Here is a 21,892-nt window from a genome sequence, read left to right as displayed (position 1 = left end):
AGCACATTACAAATATCCATTTATTATTACTATTATCAAAACAATAAACTAGGACAAATTCAACTGGACAAAGCCCATCATTCCCATCTAATAAAGATGCAGTTGTTGATGGTCCAGGGCATCCCAATAAATGTGAATGTGACTACCATGGCCATCTTTGATCAGGTTCGACGACTGCTGTAAAACTAACATAAAACAGAGCATTCAATTTGATCTTCGCTCAGGTGCCTGTCCAGTTGATGATTAATTAAAAATTGATTTGCAGCAGTGATTTCACATCGAGATCTCAGGGAATTTATCGAGCGATCACTGAATGTTTCATGAAGGCAAGGTCGGCCCATCTACCGGCCACAATTCAATTCTATACATATACTCCCCAGGAAGCTGGGAATGAAATATGATATTTAGAGAAAAGCAACAAGGAATTACAAATTATCTGTACTGAGTGAACTAATTTTGGTTTAAGCCTTGGCAAGAAAATGAGAAAATGTAGAAAACTTTGAGGTGAGGTGAGGTGAGGTGAGGTGAGGTGAGGTGAGGTCAGGTGAGGTCAGGTGAGGTGAGGTGGGGTTAACGTGTCCAAGATTATTGCACTTACGTGTGTGTGTGTGTGTGTGTGTGTGTGTGTGTGTGTGTGTGTGTGTGTGTGTGTGGCTGCTTGCACTAGTCCAGATTGATGCCGATTTATAGTGCTAGCTCACGGAGATACCATGCCACAGTTTAACATGAATACCCCACTCAGACACAGTATACTGGCTCCGAGCCGACCAGTCCTTGTTTTAGCTTCTTAATGCCGAGCACCATACAGGGTAACAACAAGTACCATCTTTTTACGTCTTTTGGTATGGCCTGGCCATGGATCGAAACCCCGGAACCCCCCTGCTCTCCGGGTGAATTCCACGGAGGCAGTCGTGGAAAAATGTGACCAATGGATGATGTGATATTCAATTATTTTTTATTTTATTTCTTATGATGTCTTGCTGCTGTGGGTTGCTTTACACACAATGAAAACAATGGAACATTATTTCACCTTTTTCCATGCCCTTATGGGCAATATTATTAGTAATGGTGTCTTTAGTTGCTGTACAGTGTCATATTAGGTTAGCAGATAAATATTTTTCTGCTAACCTAATAAGACACCATATACGGCAACTAAAGACACCATAACAAATTTATTATGCCAAAAAGTTTACACTATTTGGTATCTTTGTCTTTAAAATCTTTTCAAAATGAAAACTTACACTTACAATCGATATAAATGATAGGACCAGTACATATGTTTTCGATACAACGCTTTAATGTAAACATAAACATTAAGAATAGAATATATAATACACTAAATGTGAACTCATAAAGTATTATAGCTAAAATGGATAGAAATATAAAAATGCATGCATGTTAACAGAAATCTGTGGGTCACTGTAACTTGACAGCAGTCGGCTTTCCCCTAACAACAGGCTGCTGACTATTCTTTTGCTATATGACATCACTGGCGTCACGTTTCGGGTTTGTGATGTCATCCGATATTATGTTCTCTGACGTTACTATTTGTAACTCAGTGAACTCCGTTGTAAGCTTTTTTTCTCTATAATTTTTATTATTAAAGTTACTAAAGTGGTTTCTTTAAAAGTTAATGCCTTTGCACATCACAATTAACTATATTAAAAACACAAAACAGTATCGAATAACGATTTTCTGTAGCAGAATTTTCATGTGAAATATGTGAGGTGGGTGTTGGAAAATCCAAAATGGCAGTAACTGGGGGTATGCGGTCTCATAATAGGTCAGTAACAACCATCTTGGATTTTTACTGACGCTATACAGGCTCATACGGGGTTAGTAGTTCTGCACTCTGATTGGTCAATCTCACTTTGAGGCATAATATCGTATATACTACTAGGGTGCATTTTGTCCATTGTTGCTGGGGGTCATTATTCTTCGTAATGCTTGGTCAAAGTTCACGAAAGGTCGTCCTGACATGACCCGTAATGGTATGCCCTCAGATCTTTGTGTAGCGGTAGTGTACACTAAGATCTGATTTTAATGAGATTACCTTAGGCAAGAAAATTTATTCAAACTATGCCTCAGTTCACCTAGCACTGAATGGGTACCAAGTAGGATGAAATAGTAATGTGAGTGTTAAACTTGTAGTGTCAGCTTGGGTTCTGTAATCCCAGGAGGCTGAGAATTAGACTTGAGTGCACACTGATCAGCTTGAAGACTTGGACTTCGCTGACGACCTAGCCCTGCTTTCCCACAGCCACCAACAGATGCAGGACAAGACAACAGAGCTTGAAACCATGAGGGCAAGATCAAGATCCTCAAGATCAACACGAAAAGTGAGGACCCAGTCACACTGCATGGAAGCGAGCTGGAAGAAGTGGAGGCCTTTACATATCTGGGCAGCATCATTGACAAGCAGGGAGGCACAGACGCAGATGTCAGAGCAAGAATCGACAAGGCAAGGGCAGCATCCTCGCATGAAGATCAGGCTGTTCAACTCCAACTTCAAGTCAGTGCTACTGTATGTAGCCGAGACATGGAGGACAACAAAGACCACCACCAGGAAAGTGCAGACTTTCATCAACAGCTGCCTGAGAAGAATCCTCCAGATCCACTGGCCCAACACCATCAGCAACTCAGACCTGTGGCAGCGTACCAACCAACTGCCAACCGATGATGAGATCCGGCGCAGAAGATGGCGATGGATTGGGAACACCCTGAGGAAGCCAGTCAGTAACATCACCAGACAGGCGCTGTCATGGAACCCCCAGGGAAAACGAAAAAAGAGGACAGCCAAGAAACACCTGGCGACGGGACCTCGAGGCAGACAGCAAGAAGATGGGACACACCTATAAACGACTAGAGAGAGAGGGCAGCCCAGGACTGAGGTCTATGGTAGACTGTTGTCAGCGGCCTTTGCTTCGGGAGGAGCGATGGGCATAACTGAACTGAGTGACTGCACACTGATCCATTGACAGATGTAATAACGTAGCGCCTTGAGTATTCACTTGGTGAAAGGAATCCGACACATATAGTATACAAAAGATATCTGAAATGTCCCTCCTACCAACCAGAATTTTTCACAGAAGAATCTGTAAAGCTAGACAAGCTAGAGTGAGGGGTCACAGCTGCAGAAGTTCTGCTGCCTCATATTGAGATAGTGAGTTGGGTTAACACACCTCTGAACAATATTCCATTTATATCACGGCGTGTCAGCTTAATATGGGAGGAAAACCCATGAGCAAAGGTATGTTGCTGACTAGCCTATCCTTCTGTAGGCACTCGGAGACAATAATATAGTGTGAGATGATTGGAAGTGAAGTGGGTAGAGATGAACACAACCTAATGATTAATTTATTATAGTTATATGTACACAAAAAGATCATACCCTTTAAAGATCCACTCCCATTGGAGAGTGACCACAAAAATCCCAATAGTTTCGAACCCACGATCATAGGTTTCTGACAGGACCAAGGAATGCAACTCTGCCCAGCGAATTACTGCACTTAGAAAAACAACTGGGCCACCCGTGCCCCAATAGACAACTGACACGAGAATCAGGTATTTATGGGTGAACTGGCTGATTGTGTATCTTCATATGAAATATTACTCCTCAAATCTCTTCATATCAAATATAATAAAACAATATACCAATTTCAGCTAAAGATTACTGTATATTTGTTCTCTATCAACAGGGTACACTATCAAGGTCATACATACATGTACTACTCAAAAGGAGCTAAATAACACTTGATTTCTTTGAACGACTATAGCTAATCTGTCATGGCTCGTGGGCAGTTGTGGGTGTTCTTTATCCAGTTTTGAGTAGTATAGATACCTCACACTCAGCACCCATGAAGATTCGGGTTAGAATAGTTTTTCAGCAACCCATGCTTGTCGTGAAAGGCGACTATGCTCGTCGTAAGAGACTACTAACACGATCCAGTGGTCAGGTTCGCTGACTTGGCTGAAGCATATCATCCTATGCCAAATACATAGATTGATGCTCATGATGTCAATCACTGGATTGTCTGGTCCAGACTCAATTATTTACAGACCGTCGTCATATAGCTAGAGTGTGGCATTAAACAACAAACAAACAAACTAACACCAAACATCAAACATACATCTCTATTCACATCAATGCACTAAAACTATAAGACATTCGTCAACGTTCAAACCAGCCATCCAGCAACACTAATCCCTTCATTTTATTCTGATTTATAGTGTTGTCAGAATACATGACCCTAAAGGTCACACTCCAGGTCAGCCAATCAGATAAAGCGATAAACCCCTCAGGCATCAATGGCTTAACCAATCAATATGTAGCTATTGAAAGACATCCTGGATTACCTCCATCCACTAACAGCTCAGACACAGCTGTGTGTACACACACGGCGGTGTTAAACCCTCAATTATGAGGATGGATCTCAGAGGTGAAATACTGGGAGAGGCGTTAAACATCGTGGGAATCAATGCAGCATCTGGATCAATGTACTGTGTCAACATAAAATACAATACAAACACTGACTGTTCACCCTCCTTGGGTACAAATCATCACCATCATCACCATCACCGTCACCATCATCACCATCATCTTCACCATCATCATCACCATCACCACTATCATCATCGTCGTCGTCGTCATCATCGTCGTCGTCATCATCATCACCATCACCACCACCATCATCATCATCATCACCGTCATCTTCACCATCATCATCACCACTATCATCATCATCATCGTCGTCATCATCATCATCATCACCACCATCACCACTGTCATCATCATCATCATCATCATCACTCAATCATTGCTGATGAAGCTGTTCCCATTATTTGTCTGCCCTGTTTTCATGTGAGTGTTATATACACTGTATACACACCTCCCTCTCAGGAGGAGTGTATACGAAGCATGGCAGATTTGAGGAATTATTCATTACTGGGTGCCTGTATGTTTATAATGTACATTATTGTTCAGACACCTGGGCATCTCAAACTCAAAAGGTTATGGACACAGTGGTGTAACTTTGTGGTCAAAGCAGTATTTGACACTAAGGGCCCAAGGGGGACCTGTGGCCCTCAATGTCTTCTACTCTCTTTGAATCAAGGAACCCCTAAATCTTTTACTGTTATCACAGGATTATGGCTAGGAAAGTTAAGCAGGAATATCAAAATGACCCCTACTTTTCCCCCACCAATATTTTTACCATCATGACATTTTCATCCATTGGCCATCATCTACATACATATGAGTGTTAGACAGACTTTGAGTCAGAGCCAGTGATGAAAGGGGACGATGGGGCGAAGGACATCCTCAACATGAACACTTAACTTCTCAAAGTCTTTACTCACCACACCAAAGCGGTACCCGACTGACGGACTGATGGACCGACAGACAGACATACAGACAGACAGACAGATAGTTTATTACAGTCTCACCTCTGTTTACATATTAAGATAAATGACATAGTAAAATAAACATCACAGTGCCACCTGTCTATGGGTTATGAGTGACAATTAAAATAAAATTGCGAATTGCATAAAAATATTTTTAGAAGGCGCATAGAACATTAAATAAACCAACACACATTCTAAAACAAGCAACAACAACTTACACAGTACACCGTGATATAAAATAGATTTGCGTTGTTGTAATAAAAGTTCTTGGAAGCTAAGAACAGTACATCTGGGTTGGACAGTATAAAAGACACTTTTTCAACATCTGAATAATCATTGAAAATATCACAGACTTGAGCACATCTTCTTGATAATGGCAGTCTAATTTCATTATAAAAAGGGCAGTGTAACAAGAAATGATAGTCATGCTCCACGCACTCTTTACAAGTAAAAAACACCCTTTCTTCCAAAACCAAGTTTTCGTATCTTCCTGTTTCTACTCTTAAAGGCGCCACACCACAAAGCAGTTGAACCAGTGAAATTCTTTGCTACCAGGGGAGGGAACTCTGCATGTACAACTCAGCTCCATAGGTGAATTTAAAATGTTGATAGATCCTCAGTTTATTTCTACCATTGCCACGTTTTTGACTTCCCCTGTTGAAATACAGCTTTAATATTGCTATTTAAAACAACACCCACACTCTCCCTTTCTGCTCTGTCTAAACAAGGAACATCTGTCAGACAGGGAACACACAGATCTGTTTCTTCAGAAAGTCACCGACTTGATCAATCACAAACCAATGACTTAATTTGCCGTAATTGAGGAAGAAGAGAGACTAATTAGATTTGTCCAGTAAGCTGAGAATGATTACCGGGCTCATGAATATGTAAAACTGCAGGGTCACACCATGGGAAGTATGATAGACGACATTTATAGGACACCATTGAAAATATATGTTTGGGACAATGCGACCAACTCATATAAGCTGGACAGGGAGTCATGGTTTTCATCCATAAAGTGATCACAGGCCCATACAGAGACAGGCTGAACACGGCATCCAACCACATAATATGTAGCACATATGTAAATGAAAAAGTGAGGTTGATGAAAAACGCTTTTCGGTTAGACCTATTTAAGATAATTCAAAGTTGATTTGATACCCTCCAAAATTAACTCATACAATAATTGATAAAATCCATAATCAAGGTATTAATATCACCATGCTGATGTAAACAGCTTCCTATCTCTTTAAATCAACCCAAAATTGAAATTATGACAAAAATGGTCACTTTGACATGTAAATTTCCAAAGCAGAAAACACAATATTAAACAGACCATTATATTGGATGATTGTTCCAATGGAACAAACGAATGTTGAACACTGATACAAACCTAAATGATCTTTACACTAGCGATAATTTTACAATATTGTCAGAAACAAAGGCAATTGGAATAAATGCATGTCTTCGTCAACATAGCAGAAATCACAAGGCATATCAGAATACAACGAGAGGAAGCTGGTTCATGTGTCACGACTGATTTGGTGAAAATTGTCATTTAAATTTAAGTACTTCATTTCTAAAAATGATTTGAGATTACTTTTTGAATACAATTGTAAAATACTGCTATGTCATGCATGGAATTTCTGTAACACAAACCAAATAATTATTAAGACCAGGATTTCATGAGAATATTTTAACCAAATCAACAATTTAGACAATGATATTTCTTTCCTAAACAATGCAAGTAATCGTCATCAGAGACTGTCTCTGTAATTCATAATTCATAAATGTCAAAAGTCTGATTGATTTTTTAAATGGCATAAAACATCTCCTGACAAAATTCAACTCTCCTGGGCCTTGGCTGTGATTGGCCCATTGTCTGATATTGTCTCGGAAAGTTGTATGCTGGGTGCAATCCTTCATGCAAGTTGCAGCCCAAATATTGATTTCGCATAATGTTTCTAATTGAAAAAGCTGACTGATTTGAGTAAATTCCTGTAAAAATAATTCAAAATTAGATTGATAAGACAAATTTGTATTTAAAACAAATGATTATCATGTGCCTCAATCATTGACGTTAATTTGTTCTGGAGCCGGGATAATGGAAGAAGATGGAAAATGAAGACCATCATAAAACAATGACACACGACCATTTCCAAATATGGCAAAAATGTTGAAATCAGATAGAAAAGAAAAGAATTTTTTCAACAGATTGTTAACTCACACAAGGATTCTATCATAGAAAATTGACTTGGTTAGGTATTGATTATTTCCACACCTTTGTCTGGCTACCGACACAATGTTACTCAGATATTTGATGGGTGTCTGACACTTGGGTGAGAGTGATTTAACAATACTTTGTCGCAATAAGATCCTCAACATCCTTTCCATCAATGTCGTCGTCATCATCATCATCATCATCATCATCATCATTGTCGACATCATCAACCCCAACATCATCCCAATCAATGTAGTTGCCACTGTCACTGTCATCATCATCATCATCATCATCATCTCTAACACCATCATCTCTAACACCATCATCCCTAACATCATCGCACCACATATGATACATCACATGATACGTAATACTGACAACTGTCACAGTAAGGAGACATATTCCATGACAAATGGCATAACTGAAAGATACAAGTAAGACGAGTTCTATGGATGAACTACTTCTTTATTACAATTAGTGCGAAGTTTCGGTGTAGATCCTAACACCTTTATCAAGCAAGTGATAAAGGTGTTAGGATCTACACCGAAACGCCGCACTAATTGTAATAAAGAAGTGGTTCATCCATAGAACTCGTCTTACTTCATCACATCAACTTCTAAATGCCACTGAAATAAAACATACAAGTAAATTGGAGTCAGTAAACTAAAGTTGGCTTCAGAACCTGTACACTTACTGTTAGAAACACACATAGTATTTTACAATTAGGAGAAACACTAGTGTGTTTTCAGTGTAGAGCTATGGGTAAGGCCTACTGACTGACATGTGGCTGCATATATTCCAGCACTGCAAGAAGTGTACATCAATACACTTTACTTTCATAAACCTCTGTGAGTTCTTTGTAAGTAAACAAGTGGAAACCTTACACACTTTGCACTAAAACTAGGTCTGAACAACGAACAACTACCGGGGTACATGCACAACATGATGTTATTAGATGCAACATCGCAACTGGAGATCAAAATAATTTTGATATTTCCACTCATACTTTGATAATTTGAACTGCACTCATATAAATACATTACCTCATGATAGAATATCTGTATTGTGACAATACTGGTAACACCTAAGCCTTGGTGAATCTTTACAATATTTCCTGAAGAAGAAAGTCATACTGGATATCCAATGTGACAATGGCTGCTGAGCATGGATCGTTTTGTTTGTTTGTTTCTCTGTTGTTCAGCCCCACACTCAGCAGTATTCCACCTATATGACGGTGGTCTGTAAATAATCGAGTCTGGACTAGACAATCAAGTGATTGACACCATGAGCATCGATCAATGCACTTGGGATACGATGACATGCATCAACAAAGTCAGTGAACCTGACCACTGGATCGTGTTAGTAGTCTCTTACGACGAGCATAGTCCCCTTATACAGCAAGCACGGGTACGTCATATAGGAAATTTGCTGAGTGCATAAAGATGGTGTCATACGAGGCATGTCGTAAGAGGCAGTCTGTAAATAATCAAGTCTGGATCAGACAATCCAGTGATTGATATCATGAGCATCGATCCACGCACTTGGGATACGATGAACCTGACCACCTGATCCAGTAAGTCACCTCTTATGACAAGCAGTCGCCTTTTACGACAAGCATGGGTTGCTGAAGACGTGTTGATAGTACCTGTATGGGTAACACCTGGATCATCACCTTTAACAGCAATGCTCACAACATCAACCATTGGTTTAATTGCCCCAGAACCTGATTACATTCAACCTTGATATAATTCTGAAATAGTCAGATAAAAAGACAAATACACACACACACACACACACACACACACACACACACACACACACACACACACACACACACACACACACACACTCACTCTCTCAACGTTCAACATCAGCTTCTCATAATCTGTGACTCTCCAGTGGTATAGGTCTCCAGCACAACATACTGATTGTAAGAAATGAAACATAATTCAGAAATTTGTTCACACACTCATTCCCTCAACACTCCCTACCTTAGATCACACCAGGTTGTTGCCACGGACTGTGACCTACAAAAGTCCTGGGTCAGGCAAGGTCACCCCATACCCCTCACCCCATGCACGTCAGACCTAACCATTGAGGATAAGGTGGTCACGATGTATGACTGGCTCTGTGTAGCTTGAGGGTGTGTATTGTTGCTCACTGTGTCAACCACCAGTTCACCAGAGCAGACTCAATTACTTACGGGTCCCATGATATTGCACTCTTAACCAGACTTCATGTAGGGCATTGTGGTCTTCATGTCTTTGTTGTTGTTGTTGTTGTTGTTGATTGTTGTTTAACACTGCACTCAGCAATCTTCCAGCTATATGATGGCAGTTTGTAAATAATCGAGTCTGGACCAGACAATCCAGTGATTGACATCATGAGCATCGATCTACAAAATTGGGATACAATGACAAGCATCAACGAAGTCAGCGAGCCTGACCACCTGATCCCGTTAGTCGCCTCTTACGACAAGCATGGGTTCCTCAGGACCTATTCTACACCAGATCTTCTTAGGTTTGGTGTCTTTGCAAACATAATTAATAATTATGTTTAAGCTGTGGTAACAAATTGTGTTAGCTTGAAATTGTCACCATTTGGCACACTGTGAAAAACATGCAGATCTAGTTGCCTGAACACTGACAAAACTTTCAAAAGTGAGTCAGCCAGTCATGATATTGCTGGAATATGTCTGACCATGGAGTAAAACAACATTCACTTACCTGTCCAGCCTGGAGCGCAGGTACATGTGTAGTTGTTAACGAGGTCAGCACAGGTAGCATTGTTTTCACAGGGAGTCGTCACGCAGTCGTCAATGTCAGTTTGACAGTCCCTCCCGGTGTACCCTGCTGCACAGAGGCAGGTGTAGTTGGCGATGTTGTTGATGCAGGTGGAGGAGTGTTGACACGGAGACGCCAGACACTCATCTGGAATAAACACAACATGGAAGCTGGAGATGGAAAACTTATATTAATGTTGGAAGATGGAGTGGGATAACTTATGTCATATGTAGGAAGGTGGAGAGGGATAACGTATGTCATGTGTAGGAAGCTGGAGATGGATAACTTATGTTGTATGTAGGAAGGTGGAGTGGGATAACTTATGTCGTATGTAGGAAGGTGGAGAGGGATAACTTATGTTGTATGTAGGAAGGTGGAGAGGGATAACTTATGTTGTATGTAGGAAGGTGGAGAGAGATAACTTATGTCATATGTAGGAAGGTGGAGAGAGATAACTTATGTCGTATGTAGGAAGGTGGAGAGGGATAACTTATGTCGTATGTAGGAAGGTGGAGAGAGATAACTTATGTCATATGTAGGAAGGTGGAGAGGGATAACTTATGTTGTATGTAGGAAGGTGGAGATGGATAACGTATGTTGTATGTAGGAAGGTGGAGAGGGATAACTTATGTTGTATGTAGGAAGGTGGAGATGGATAACTTATGTTGTATGTAGGAAGGTGGAGATGGATAACGTATGTTGTATGTAGGAAGGTGGAGAGGGATAACTTATGTTGTATGTAGGAAGGTGGAGATGGATTACTTATGTTGTATGTAGGAAGGTGGAGAGGGATAACTTATGTTGTATGTAGGAAGGTGGAGATGGATAACTTATGTCGTATGTAGGAAGGTGGAGAGGGATAACGTATGTTGTATGTAGGAAGGTGGAGAGGGATAACTTATGTTGTATGTAGGAAGCTGGAGAGGGATAACTTATGTTGTATGTAGGAAGCTGGAGAGGGATAACTTATGTCGTATGTAGGAAGGTGGAGATGGATAATTTATGTCGTACGTAGGAAGGTGGAGATGGATAACTTATGTCGTATGTAGGAAGGTGGAGAGAGATAACTTATGTCATATGTAGGAAGGTGGAGATGGATAACTTATGTCGTATGTAGGAAGGTGGAGAGAGATAACTTATGTCATATGTAGGAAGCTGGAGAGGCATAACTTATGTTGTATGTAGGAAGCTGGAGAGGCATAACTTAAGTTGTATGTAGGAAGGTGGAGAGGCATAACTTATGTCGTATGTAGGAAGCTGGAGATGGATAACTTATGTTGTATGTAGGAAGCTGGAGAGGCATAACTTATGTTGTATGTAGGAAGCTGGAGATGGATTACTTATGTTGTATGTAGGAAGGTGGAGATGGATTACTTATGTTGTATGTAGGAAGCTGGAGATGGATAACTTATGTCGTATATAGGAAGCCGGAGAGGGATAACGTATGTGACAGACACCAATAACTGCCATTGATAATATATTCTTTTTCTGTGTCTAATCTCAACATTTTTGTGTCCTGGACACACATTTGTGCATCACATAAAACTCTGATAACAGTACTTGAAATCTATCCTATAGATCATCATTGATCACAAGACCAACTATCACTGTCTAGACGACACTAGATATACAACTACACAAATACTGGGAATAGAACCCAAGTCTCATAACACCACTGGGCTACCTTAATGACAGTACAGAAAATAACCAAATTAAATTGGTAGACATTGTTTCTTAATGTCTAGAGTAGCTGTTCATCTCACCGATATCCTGGTCGCATGTGCTCCCAGTGTATCCCGGAGGACAAGTGCAGTTGTACCCTGCCATGGAGTCGGAGCATGTTGCCTGGTTGACACAGGGGCTGGGCAGACAGTAGTTCCGGACAGAACAGTTCTTGCCTGTAAGCATGACAAATAGACCAACACTTAGTCTCTGAAAATATATAATTTTGACAGAAACAAGCAGCTACATTTAAAATGGAAATGAGCCCCGGTGAGGCTGGAGATCTTGAACTTGTGGAAAAACTTGACTTGCTTCATTTAGGGCTATAGCATTACAGTAAGGGCTGGCTGAAGGGGAAATGATATGGTTTAGGGACTGTGAGACTACAGAATCAACACTTATACTTATATACTGAACCAAATTAAAAACTTCACAATCCTTAAATTTTAACATTTTGACCAGTTATCATTGTGGGCCCTCATTGTGTATTTAAACAGTAATGGCCATGTATTGTCTTCAGATAACACCCGTTTTTGTGCAGGTGAATCAATCAAAATCATGTGCACAGCACTATAGTGGCAAAAGTGTTTTTTCACGTGCAACTGGTCACGTGGCCATAATAACGTACGTGTTTTCAGCCATACTTGTTAGCAGTCATTAACAAAAAAAGAAAAACACAAGAAATCAAAAGTCTTTACGGCCACGCCTTTCAAATGTGCAACGTGAACCTGCCATCGGCATGTTGCAGACGGGAATGTCCGTAGCTGAAGTCGCAAGGACGATGGGTTGTAGTCAACGGACTGTTTATGATTTACAGGCGCATCTACAGCAAACAGGTACCCTCGCTGATCGCCCTCGGCCAGGTCGACCACGTGTGACGTCATATGCATAGGATCGTCAGATTGTCTTACGTCACCTCCGTAACCGATTTTTTACAGCTACATCAACCAGAAATGAACTATTTAGGGGTAGACTGAGTGCGCAAACTGTTCAAAACCGTCTGAGAACTGCTCACCTTCAAGCACGACGGCCATACCGCGGGCCGATTCTGACTCAATTACACAGACATCAACGTCAATTGTGGGCACAGCAACACTTACGATGGACTCAGAGGAATCGGAATCAAGTCGTCTTCAGTGATGAATCCCGATTTAATCTTCTATTTGCTGATGGTAGGGCGAGGGTGTGGAGGCGCCGTCATGAACGTTACGCCCAGTGTCGTGTACAGGAAGTTGACAGATTTCGAGGCACAAGTGTCATGGTTTGGGGTGCTTTCTGTGGAAATGCATGTTCCAGGCTTCTTGTCATCCGTGGCAACCTCAACGCTGCTGCTTACCGCGACCAAGTACTGGCAACAGAACTTCTGCCTTTTATGGCAGAACATGGACCCGGTTTGATCTTCCGACACGACAATGCCAGACCCCACACAGCAATTTTGACAAGGAATTTCCTTCAGAATGTCAACGTCAACGACTGGCCGTCAAGGTCTCCCAACCTCAATCCCATCGAACACGTCTGGGATGCTGTTGGCAGAAGTCTGCGCACTCTCCAGAACCAACCACGGAATTTGCAAGATCTTGGCACCATTTTGCAGCAACAATGGCGTTGTCTTCCCATTCATGTGTTCACAAGCATCACAAGGTCCATGCAGAGGCGTTGTGTGGCAGTTGTCAACGCACATGGTGGCCATACATGCTACTGAACTTGTGTGCCATCAGATTCTCGTGCTTGGGACTTATGATTTAAACTGTTGATGTTATTACCGAATACCGTAGGTGCTTGGAACAAATTATGGTTACCACCGTTAATTAAAAAATCCTTCTTTGGACAGAATTGATTAAAAATTACCTTCTCTGAGACATTTGTCCGTTGTATATCATATATGGGATTACTTTTAAAAATGTGAAGTTTTTAATTTTAGTATATATGAATCTAAAAAGAGATGTATAAGTAAATAATAATGATGATGAGAGTGAATTCAAGTATGAGAGCTACCGGGTAAACATTTTATTGAAATATTTGACAAAGATATCAACTTTCAATTACATCTGGTAGTGAGTGAATTGTGTTTAAAGTGGCTTTGAACAGGGTAGACACAATTTTATGTATAACAACTTCTTTAACACTGTAAAAAAGCGACGTTCCGGTATAGATTCTTATACTGTTGCCAAGCAGGACAATTCCATTATAATATGCCTTGTCAGTTTAATGTGACCCCTGATAGAATAGGTCTTCAGCAGCCCATGCGTGTCGTAAGAGGCAACTAATGGGATCAGGTGGTAAGGCTCACTGACTTGGTTGATGCATGTCATTGTATCCCAATTGCGTAGGTCGATGTTCGTGATGTCAACCACTGGACTGCCTGGTCCAGACTCAATTATTTACAGACTGCTGCCATATACTGGTAGCTCGAATATTAAACAAAGAAACAAATAAACAGTTTAAAGTGACAGTCAGGTCACAGAAACTGTACTCATGTAGTGCTGACAAACCAGGGATCATAATCTGGGAGATTCTGAGATTCAAACCCATGAGCAGAGGATCCTGGCAGCCAAGGGAGACAACTCTTCATAATGAATTGCGGCACCTTTGTCCTCTTGGTGCCAGTGTCATCCTTCACACTCAGAGATGGTTTTCAGGCCTCCACATGCAGTGAGTGAGTGAGTCTGGTTTAGGCTGCTTTTTGCAATATTCCATGAATATGATGGAGCAGGACACCAGAAATGGACTTCACAGATTGCTCTTATGTGGGGAATCAAACCTGGGCTTTCAAGAGGCCAGTAAACATCTCATACAACAGAAAACCCACCACCACCCGAATCCCAGTAGCTTTTCATGCTCAGTGAGGATGGTTTTATGTTGCTTTTAGCAATAACACGACGGCTGACACCAGAAATGGGCTTCACACCCTGTACCCATGTAGGGAATCGAACCCAGGTCTTTGGCGTGGCTAGAGCACGCTTACCTTCTAGGCTACCCGACCGCCCCTCATCCTCAGCCACGAACATGGTCATTCTAACTTCATCACTGTGTTCCACATTAAGGATGGGGTAGTCAAACATATTTGATGACCATGTCGTGAATTTTTACCAAATTAAATAGTTATTAAATTAGCTGCCTTGAACGCATGTATTCTTGCATATTTATTTCAATGTTGAATTGTATCCACGCAGTTAATAAAACAAATGACCACATTAAAAAAAATTGAGAAAAGTCTGCCACAGGCAGTGTGAGATGTAAAATTGATTTAATTTGGTGTGATTCACATCCCTTTGAGACTAGGAGCGAGCAGCGTATTTGCCTGCATGGCCGTCACCTTGCCCAGACAACTAATGAGGATCGTCTTCACCAAGCAACTTTTCTTCGCTTGGTGAAAAGAGATATTCCCTGTGAAAACTTCCATTTTTCACATTTTCAATTAAGAAATAACATTTGGGTTGCCAGTCGGGGATGTCATGTGACGAAGGAAGTGGGGGAAATAGGGGTTTGAATTATTCCATTTGCAGTGTTTACGGTTTTTATGTTGAACATGACTCATGAGACACCAACAAAGATTATCTAAATATTGGAGTATGGAAATGAATTCTTTGAAATGAAATTAGTGTAATGAAATAAAGATCCTCCCTGATCCTCATGTCTAGGGTCATGCTGTAATCTTGTCCAATCAGTGGTTCTTATTCTTATTATCTACAGATTTAAATAAATAAATGAAGCAAAGAGGGTTTGGCACAGTCAGGGTCATCATCAGCTCATCATCAGCTCATCATCAGCTCATCATCAGCCCATCATCAGCCCCCTCTACACGCAGCCCAGACAGTGAATGGAACTTCTCCCAGGAAGCGCTGCTTAGTCAAACCCACCCAGAACTTTTTAGGGAATGTGAAGACTCCCCAACACTGCAGCCTTCTGCATTACCCAGATTGTCAGAAGGCCTATGCCTGGCAGCCAAACCTGGTACTCTCCCAATGTAAGTCAACAGATTATAAATTCTAATATTTAATCAAGTACCAAACCTAAGGCACAGAGAACAATGGGGAGTTTTAATTAGTATTCTTACAATTCCATTTATACTAAATGTGCTAGTGCCACTACATAATTACTACTATGGTAAATGGATCAGTATGCAGTCGATTTTCGTTCTCAGCTTCCGTAGTGTGCTAGAAGGTCCCATTACCATCTCATCCTACCGGGTACCCATACATGTACCTACATATGATAAATGACCCTTATGTAGATCAGTTTGTATTAAAATGTGGACTTCCTTACCCTTGTTGTATGCCTTGGTGCAGATGCACTCATAGTCCAGGATCTTGTCCAAGCAGGTGGCACCGTGTAGACAAGGTGATGGGACACAGTCGTCAATGTTGCTGCACTGCAGTGGTGATGCTGAAGCCGTGGTAAACCCTGGTGAACACTCACACGACATGTTACATTGCTGGGAGGGACTTGGACAAGATGGCTGACAGACGTCTGATGAGAAGCAGCCTCCATGTTTTACACCCCTAAGAGTACCAAACAGATTCTGGTAAAAAATGAGACTTTTGGGCTTCACCTAACAGGCATATTATAATAAGATAATAAGCTGATCACCATGTGGTAGTAGAGATACATTTCAGCTAAAGCCACATGAAGGACAATATGCAACCAAAAACTTTGAAACAGTTCATAAGAATTATCTTCCTTAGAACTTCGAGTGAGTGAGTGTGTGAGTGAATCAGTGAGTGGGTGGGTGGGTAGGTGGGTGAGTGAGTGAGTCGAGATACCAGAGTTATCTAGCCAGTGGAGATGCCAAAGTTATCTGGTAGTCGAGATGTCAGAGTTATCTAGCCAGTGGAGATGCCACAGTTATCTAGTAGTCAAGATGTTAGAGTTATCTAGCCAGTGGAGATGTCAGAGTTATCTAGCCAGTGGAGATGCCAGAGTTATCTAGCCAGTGGAGATGCCACAGTGATCTAGCCAGTGGAGATGTCAGAGTTATCTAGCCATTAGAGATGCCAGAGTTATCTAGCCAGTAGAGATGCCACAGTTATCTAGCCAGTGGAAATGCCACAGTTATCTAGTAGTCGAGATGCCACAGTTATCTAGTAGTCGAGATGTCAGAGTTATCTAGCCCGTGGAGATGCCACAGTTATCTAGTAGTCGAGATGTCAGAGTTATCTAGCCAGTGGAGATGCCACAGTTATCTAGTAGTCGAGATGTCAGAGTTATCTAGCCAGTGGAGATGCCACAGTTATCTAGTAGTCGAGATGTCAGAGTTATCTAGCCAGTGGAGATGCCAGAGTTATCTAGCCAGTGGAGATGCCACAGTTATCTAGTAGTCGAGATGTCAGAGTTATCTAGCCAGTGGAGATGTCAGAGTTATCTGGTAGTCAAATGCCCGAGTTAACTAGCCAGTCCAGATGCCAGAGATATCGAGTAGTCGAGATGCCAGTGTTTTCTTGCCAGTCAAGATGCCATGTTAGAATTGATCCCCATCAACCTATGCTGGTTGTAAGAGGTTACGAAATGAATCAGGTGGTAAGACTCGGTGAATTGATTGATTCTGTGTCATCGTACTCTGACAGCTTGGATCATTGCTCATAATATCAGTCCCTTGCTTGTCTAGGCGGTTGTCATATAGCTGGAATAGTGCTGAGTGTTGCATTAAACAAAGTTGTTTGTCATCATGACAAACGTTTTTTGTACCTACCTCTCAGATTTAAAATGTTCAAAGTTGATGAGCTTGGCAGGTTCTGATGCTATGCTGTAGACAGCGAACCGAAGCTCATCAAAACATCCTTGTAGAGACACCTGGGCTGACTGCGGTAGTGACGATATCAGCGAAGGGGAGACAACTCCACCAATAAACAATTCTGCTGCATTTAAAGTTTGGGCCACACCTAGAGAACAGGATCAAAATGACAACAGCCATCGTCAATTAAGTGAGTATGGTTTCATGCTACATTTAGCAACATTAAAGTGGGGAACACCAAATTTATTGTACCTATGTGGAGAAACAAACCCGGGCCTCCAGCATGATGAGTGAACGCTTTAACCACGGAGCTACCCGACCACCCCCTTAGTAGTATGATGAAACACTAGTTCAAAGGTCATACAGATTGACTATTTATAGATTCCTAAATAATCAGCTGGGATCAAAATAAAAATAAAAAATAACAGATAATATTAAAAATCATAATTAATTTCAGTACCATAATATTTATCTATTTTATCTGGGAAAATGTTTTTTAGGGTCAATAAAGTATTGTGGAAAAATTATATGCAAATTCAGTTCCTAACCATGAAGGATGTACCTGCGTTTACTTCTGTCATAGAATAATTTGGTCTCTTTATAATGTGTTTGCTGTGGCCTGAGATACTACTTAAAACACTAACAGTTGAATATTTGTATTAGAGCTATGATTTTGGCTTTTGCTTTGGTTTAAAAAAATAATAAACCATAATTTAAAAATTAGGTTGCCTTTGTAATTGTGTGTAAAGAGTATGTGACCGTTAGGCTATTGCCAACTACATGATCACAGGGAGTGGTGGGTGCATTAACACTGAACAGTGTCTCAGTCATGGTGGGTCAACTTGACATGGGAGGAAGACCAATGTGATGCAGGTTGCAGACATTTACAATTTTGCTGAAACCCATGAGCACGATGGTGCTGTCATACCTAAAAACATAATCTGAGATTCAAACCCAGAACTATTGGTTCTGCACAGTATCTGACCCAACCATGTGAAGATCTCAACTCACATGTCAGTCAACCCGTGGAGATCCGACCCATGCTTGCCGTAAAAGGCGACTATGCTTGTCGTAAGAGGCAACTAACGGGATCAGGTGGTTCGGCTTGAGGACTTGGTTGATGCATGTCATTGTATTCCAATTGCAAAGATCGATGCTCATTATGTCAATCACTGGATTGTCTGGTGCAGACTTGATTATTTACAGACTGCAGTCATATAGCTGGATATTGCTGAGTTAAACAACTTATGGCCCAGAGTTACAAAGAAGGAAAATCAGTCAAGATCACAAAGACCTTCAGACAGACTATTTGGATGAAATACCATGGATGAAATATCTACTTACCAGTTCCACTGGAAGCTGAAAGAAACAAGGAACCAAGGGTTAGTGCAGTGATGAGGAGTAAGCAAACATCTCCTCATCTCCATGTTACACCCCTTAAAAGAAATTCATAAAAATAAGTGAAAATATTGTCCATGCTTCAAACACGCACGCACGCACGCACGCACGCACGCACGCACGCACGCACGCACGCACGCACGCACGCACGCACGCACGCACGCACGCACGCACGCACGCACACACACACACACACTCATGCACCCATACACCACCTGGATGTGTGTATATGTCATCTACCTGGTAAAACCTGCCTCACTCACTCACTCCATCACTCACTCACAAAAAAATGCAATGGACGCTATATGAACCCAGAAGACGAAGCATCTAGCCACAGAAGAAGAAATTTTGTTTTTCAGTTATCTTAAAAAGCTCGGATTTGATATAAAGGACATCAAAAGACTTTCTTTCCTCATCTTCCTTGCTGTAAAGTAGATCACTTACCATACTGAGCTTCAGCCAGCTGCATCCCTGCTCCGTCCAGCAGGACTGCGGTGTTGCCTTTACGACGCACCTGCACCGACATCCACTCCCCTGTATTGTACAACACACTCCCGGTAGTCGTGGAAAACACTCCCGGTCCAGTACCCTACAACACCACACAGATCAGATACAGTGACACTCTTTAGGTCAAATCCAATATACAAGTGTATTCTTTTGCCTAGGCAGTTTAGAAAAAAAACCCACCTATCTCAGTGAGTGAGTGGGTGGGTGGGTTTTGGGCGAGCGAGCGAGCTTGCGTGCCTGTGTAGGTGCATGCCTGTATGCATGCGTGAATGAGTGAGTGAGTGAGTGAGAGTGCTGCTTGGCACAGTATTAGTTATATCATTGCGCTTCAGTTTTCCAGGTACTTGTTCCAAAAACAATTACCGTATTCGACGTAATAAGCACCCAGGGCGCTCTCAAAATTAGAAATAGGGGGCTCTTTTTAGAATATAATTTTCATGAGAAAAAAAAACAGCATTGAAAGATCGTAAATTTCGTGGTTTATGCTGACATCCTGAAATGATACAAAAGAAAAATCTGTGCATATTATACATGACAGATATATTTTCCAGAATTGAATTGCCCATAATTAAGGGTGCATATAACACACGAGTGCATATTATACATGAATAAATAAGTCTTGTGTACATTAATCAATCGGAAGGGGTGCTAATTGGGCTTGTTCACTAGCCAATATATTAGCAAATATCACCGAGCTTATTAGAGCGTGGCGCTTATTACGTCATCCATGTTTTATTGATTTCATTTTACATACCCCGGGGTATGTCTCATATTGTAGGAAAAGATATAATGCGCCCTTTTCTTGTAGACAAGAGTCCAAAGAATATAGTTTGATATTTTATTTATTTAAAGCACCTGTTTATGTTGGAAAAAATAATTGAGCTCCTAAATTTGAAAAACATGCAAATCTCAAACCAAAATCCTGGCTCCCCAACTGAAATATACTCCCTCACAGGGAATGCAAGGGAAACTGTTGATCAATACGTCTGAGCAAATCAAGGTGATATAGATGAAATGTATAACCCACCTTAGTGTTAAGTCCAAGTGTGAGCCGACCACTCAGTTCCAAGTACAGCACGAGATAGGCGGGACCACCCAGGTAGAAGATGAGGCCTTGTGAAGCCCTGATGGAGAAGAAAACACGTGTACACGTCCAACATCACACTGCCAAGTGCCATATTAGTGTGAGCAAGTGAGTAATTTTTAATGCTGCTTTTAGCAGTATTCTATCAATATCACACTAGACTGTCACTTCAGAAGCTGTGGTATCAGTGAAGAGCGATTTGACTTACGGACATCAAGTTTATTATTCTTTGAAGGCAAAATCGGTAATTTCTAAGAGGTTACGATAAAAGGCGCCAACTGTACTTTATCCTGCAATAAAGTTCCCTTTTTTAGCTATGTCATAATGGACTGACGGCATTGTGCTGTTTAAATTACCTCCCCTGTTATATAACATATTCTTGGTAATATCGTTCTTCCATTTCTGTCAATCAAGATGGCGCTTCCACATCAATTTGCAGTAAAAAAAAGTTTCTTTAAACTTGTCGAAAATTCAAATATTATTATCTGGGTAGAAATATGTCAAGATGATGTCAACCGTCTCTCATGCCGCAGACCTATCCCAAATATATTCAATCCACTGTGTCCATGCAACAGCAGTCACAAAATTGTCCGAGTTGGGCGTTAGTGTCCAAGGAATTATGTCTGTCTCTGGACACTGGGATGAGCTATCCTTGAAAAGTTTCATAACAAAATGTGCAGCATTTAGCAACATCTGCAGCCATTTTCGTCCCCTGGCTACACCATATCACAGGGCGTCGATTCACGTCGGTTACGGTATCATGTTGAGCAACTTGGTAAACACACTATTTTCATGGCTTGCAGTTGCTGCAGTCTGCTAACATTAATGGTGGAAACAAAGTTGCAACTCGTATGGCAGAAAACACCTCAAATCGCAATAACAAGCTACACCCAACTTCGGCCATGTTTACATGTATCAGCTCGGACCTTCACTGCAATTGTGGAAAGTTTTGAGTCATGTGATTAAATTGAACCAAACAAATACAAAAACCTTAAATCTAAATTCTACTTATTGCTGCAAGGGATTATAATTAACCCCACCCT

The 21,892-nt window shown here is 41.1% G+C and overlaps 1 protein-coding gene across 1 annotated transcript in view; it reads right to left on the bottom strand.

Annotated features, from left to right (window-relative positions):
• Window positions 1–21,892, bottom strand: part of LOC139459556 (protein crumbs-like) — a 102,860-nt gene that overhangs the window by 74,282 nt on the left and 6,686 nt on the right. Inside the window, exons 6-12 of the mRNA XM_071241102.1 lie at window positions 20,793–20,889; window positions 19,703–19,847; window positions 19,205–19,219; window positions 17,819–18,008; window positions 16,396–16,631; window positions 12,171–12,305; window positions 10,351–10,554 (exon numbers count right to left, since the gene is read on the bottom strand). Of these exons, the coding sequence (XP_071097203.1) occupies window positions 10,351–10,554; window positions 12,171–12,305; window positions 16,396–16,631; window positions 17,819–18,008; window positions 19,205–19,219; window positions 19,703–19,847; window positions 20,793–20,889 (1,022 nt within the window). The remainder of the gene's footprint in view (window positions 1–10,350; window positions 10,555–12,170; window positions 12,306–16,395; window positions 16,632–17,818; window positions 18,009–19,204; window positions 19,220–19,702; window positions 19,848–20,792; window positions 20,890–21,892) is intronic.

Source organism: Haliotis cracherodii, unplaced genomic scaffold (genome assembly GCF_022045235.1).
Source record: "Haliotis cracherodii isolate W230 unplaced genomic scaffold, xgHalCrac1.p SCAF_13, whole genome shotgun sequence".
NCBI classification, from domain to species: Eukaryota; Metazoa; Mollusca; class Gastropoda; order Lepetellida; family Haliotidae; genus Haliotis; species Haliotis cracherodii.
The sequence above is the reverse complement of the archived record's forward strand: the minus strand, read 5'-3'. Positions and strand labels throughout refer to the sequence as shown.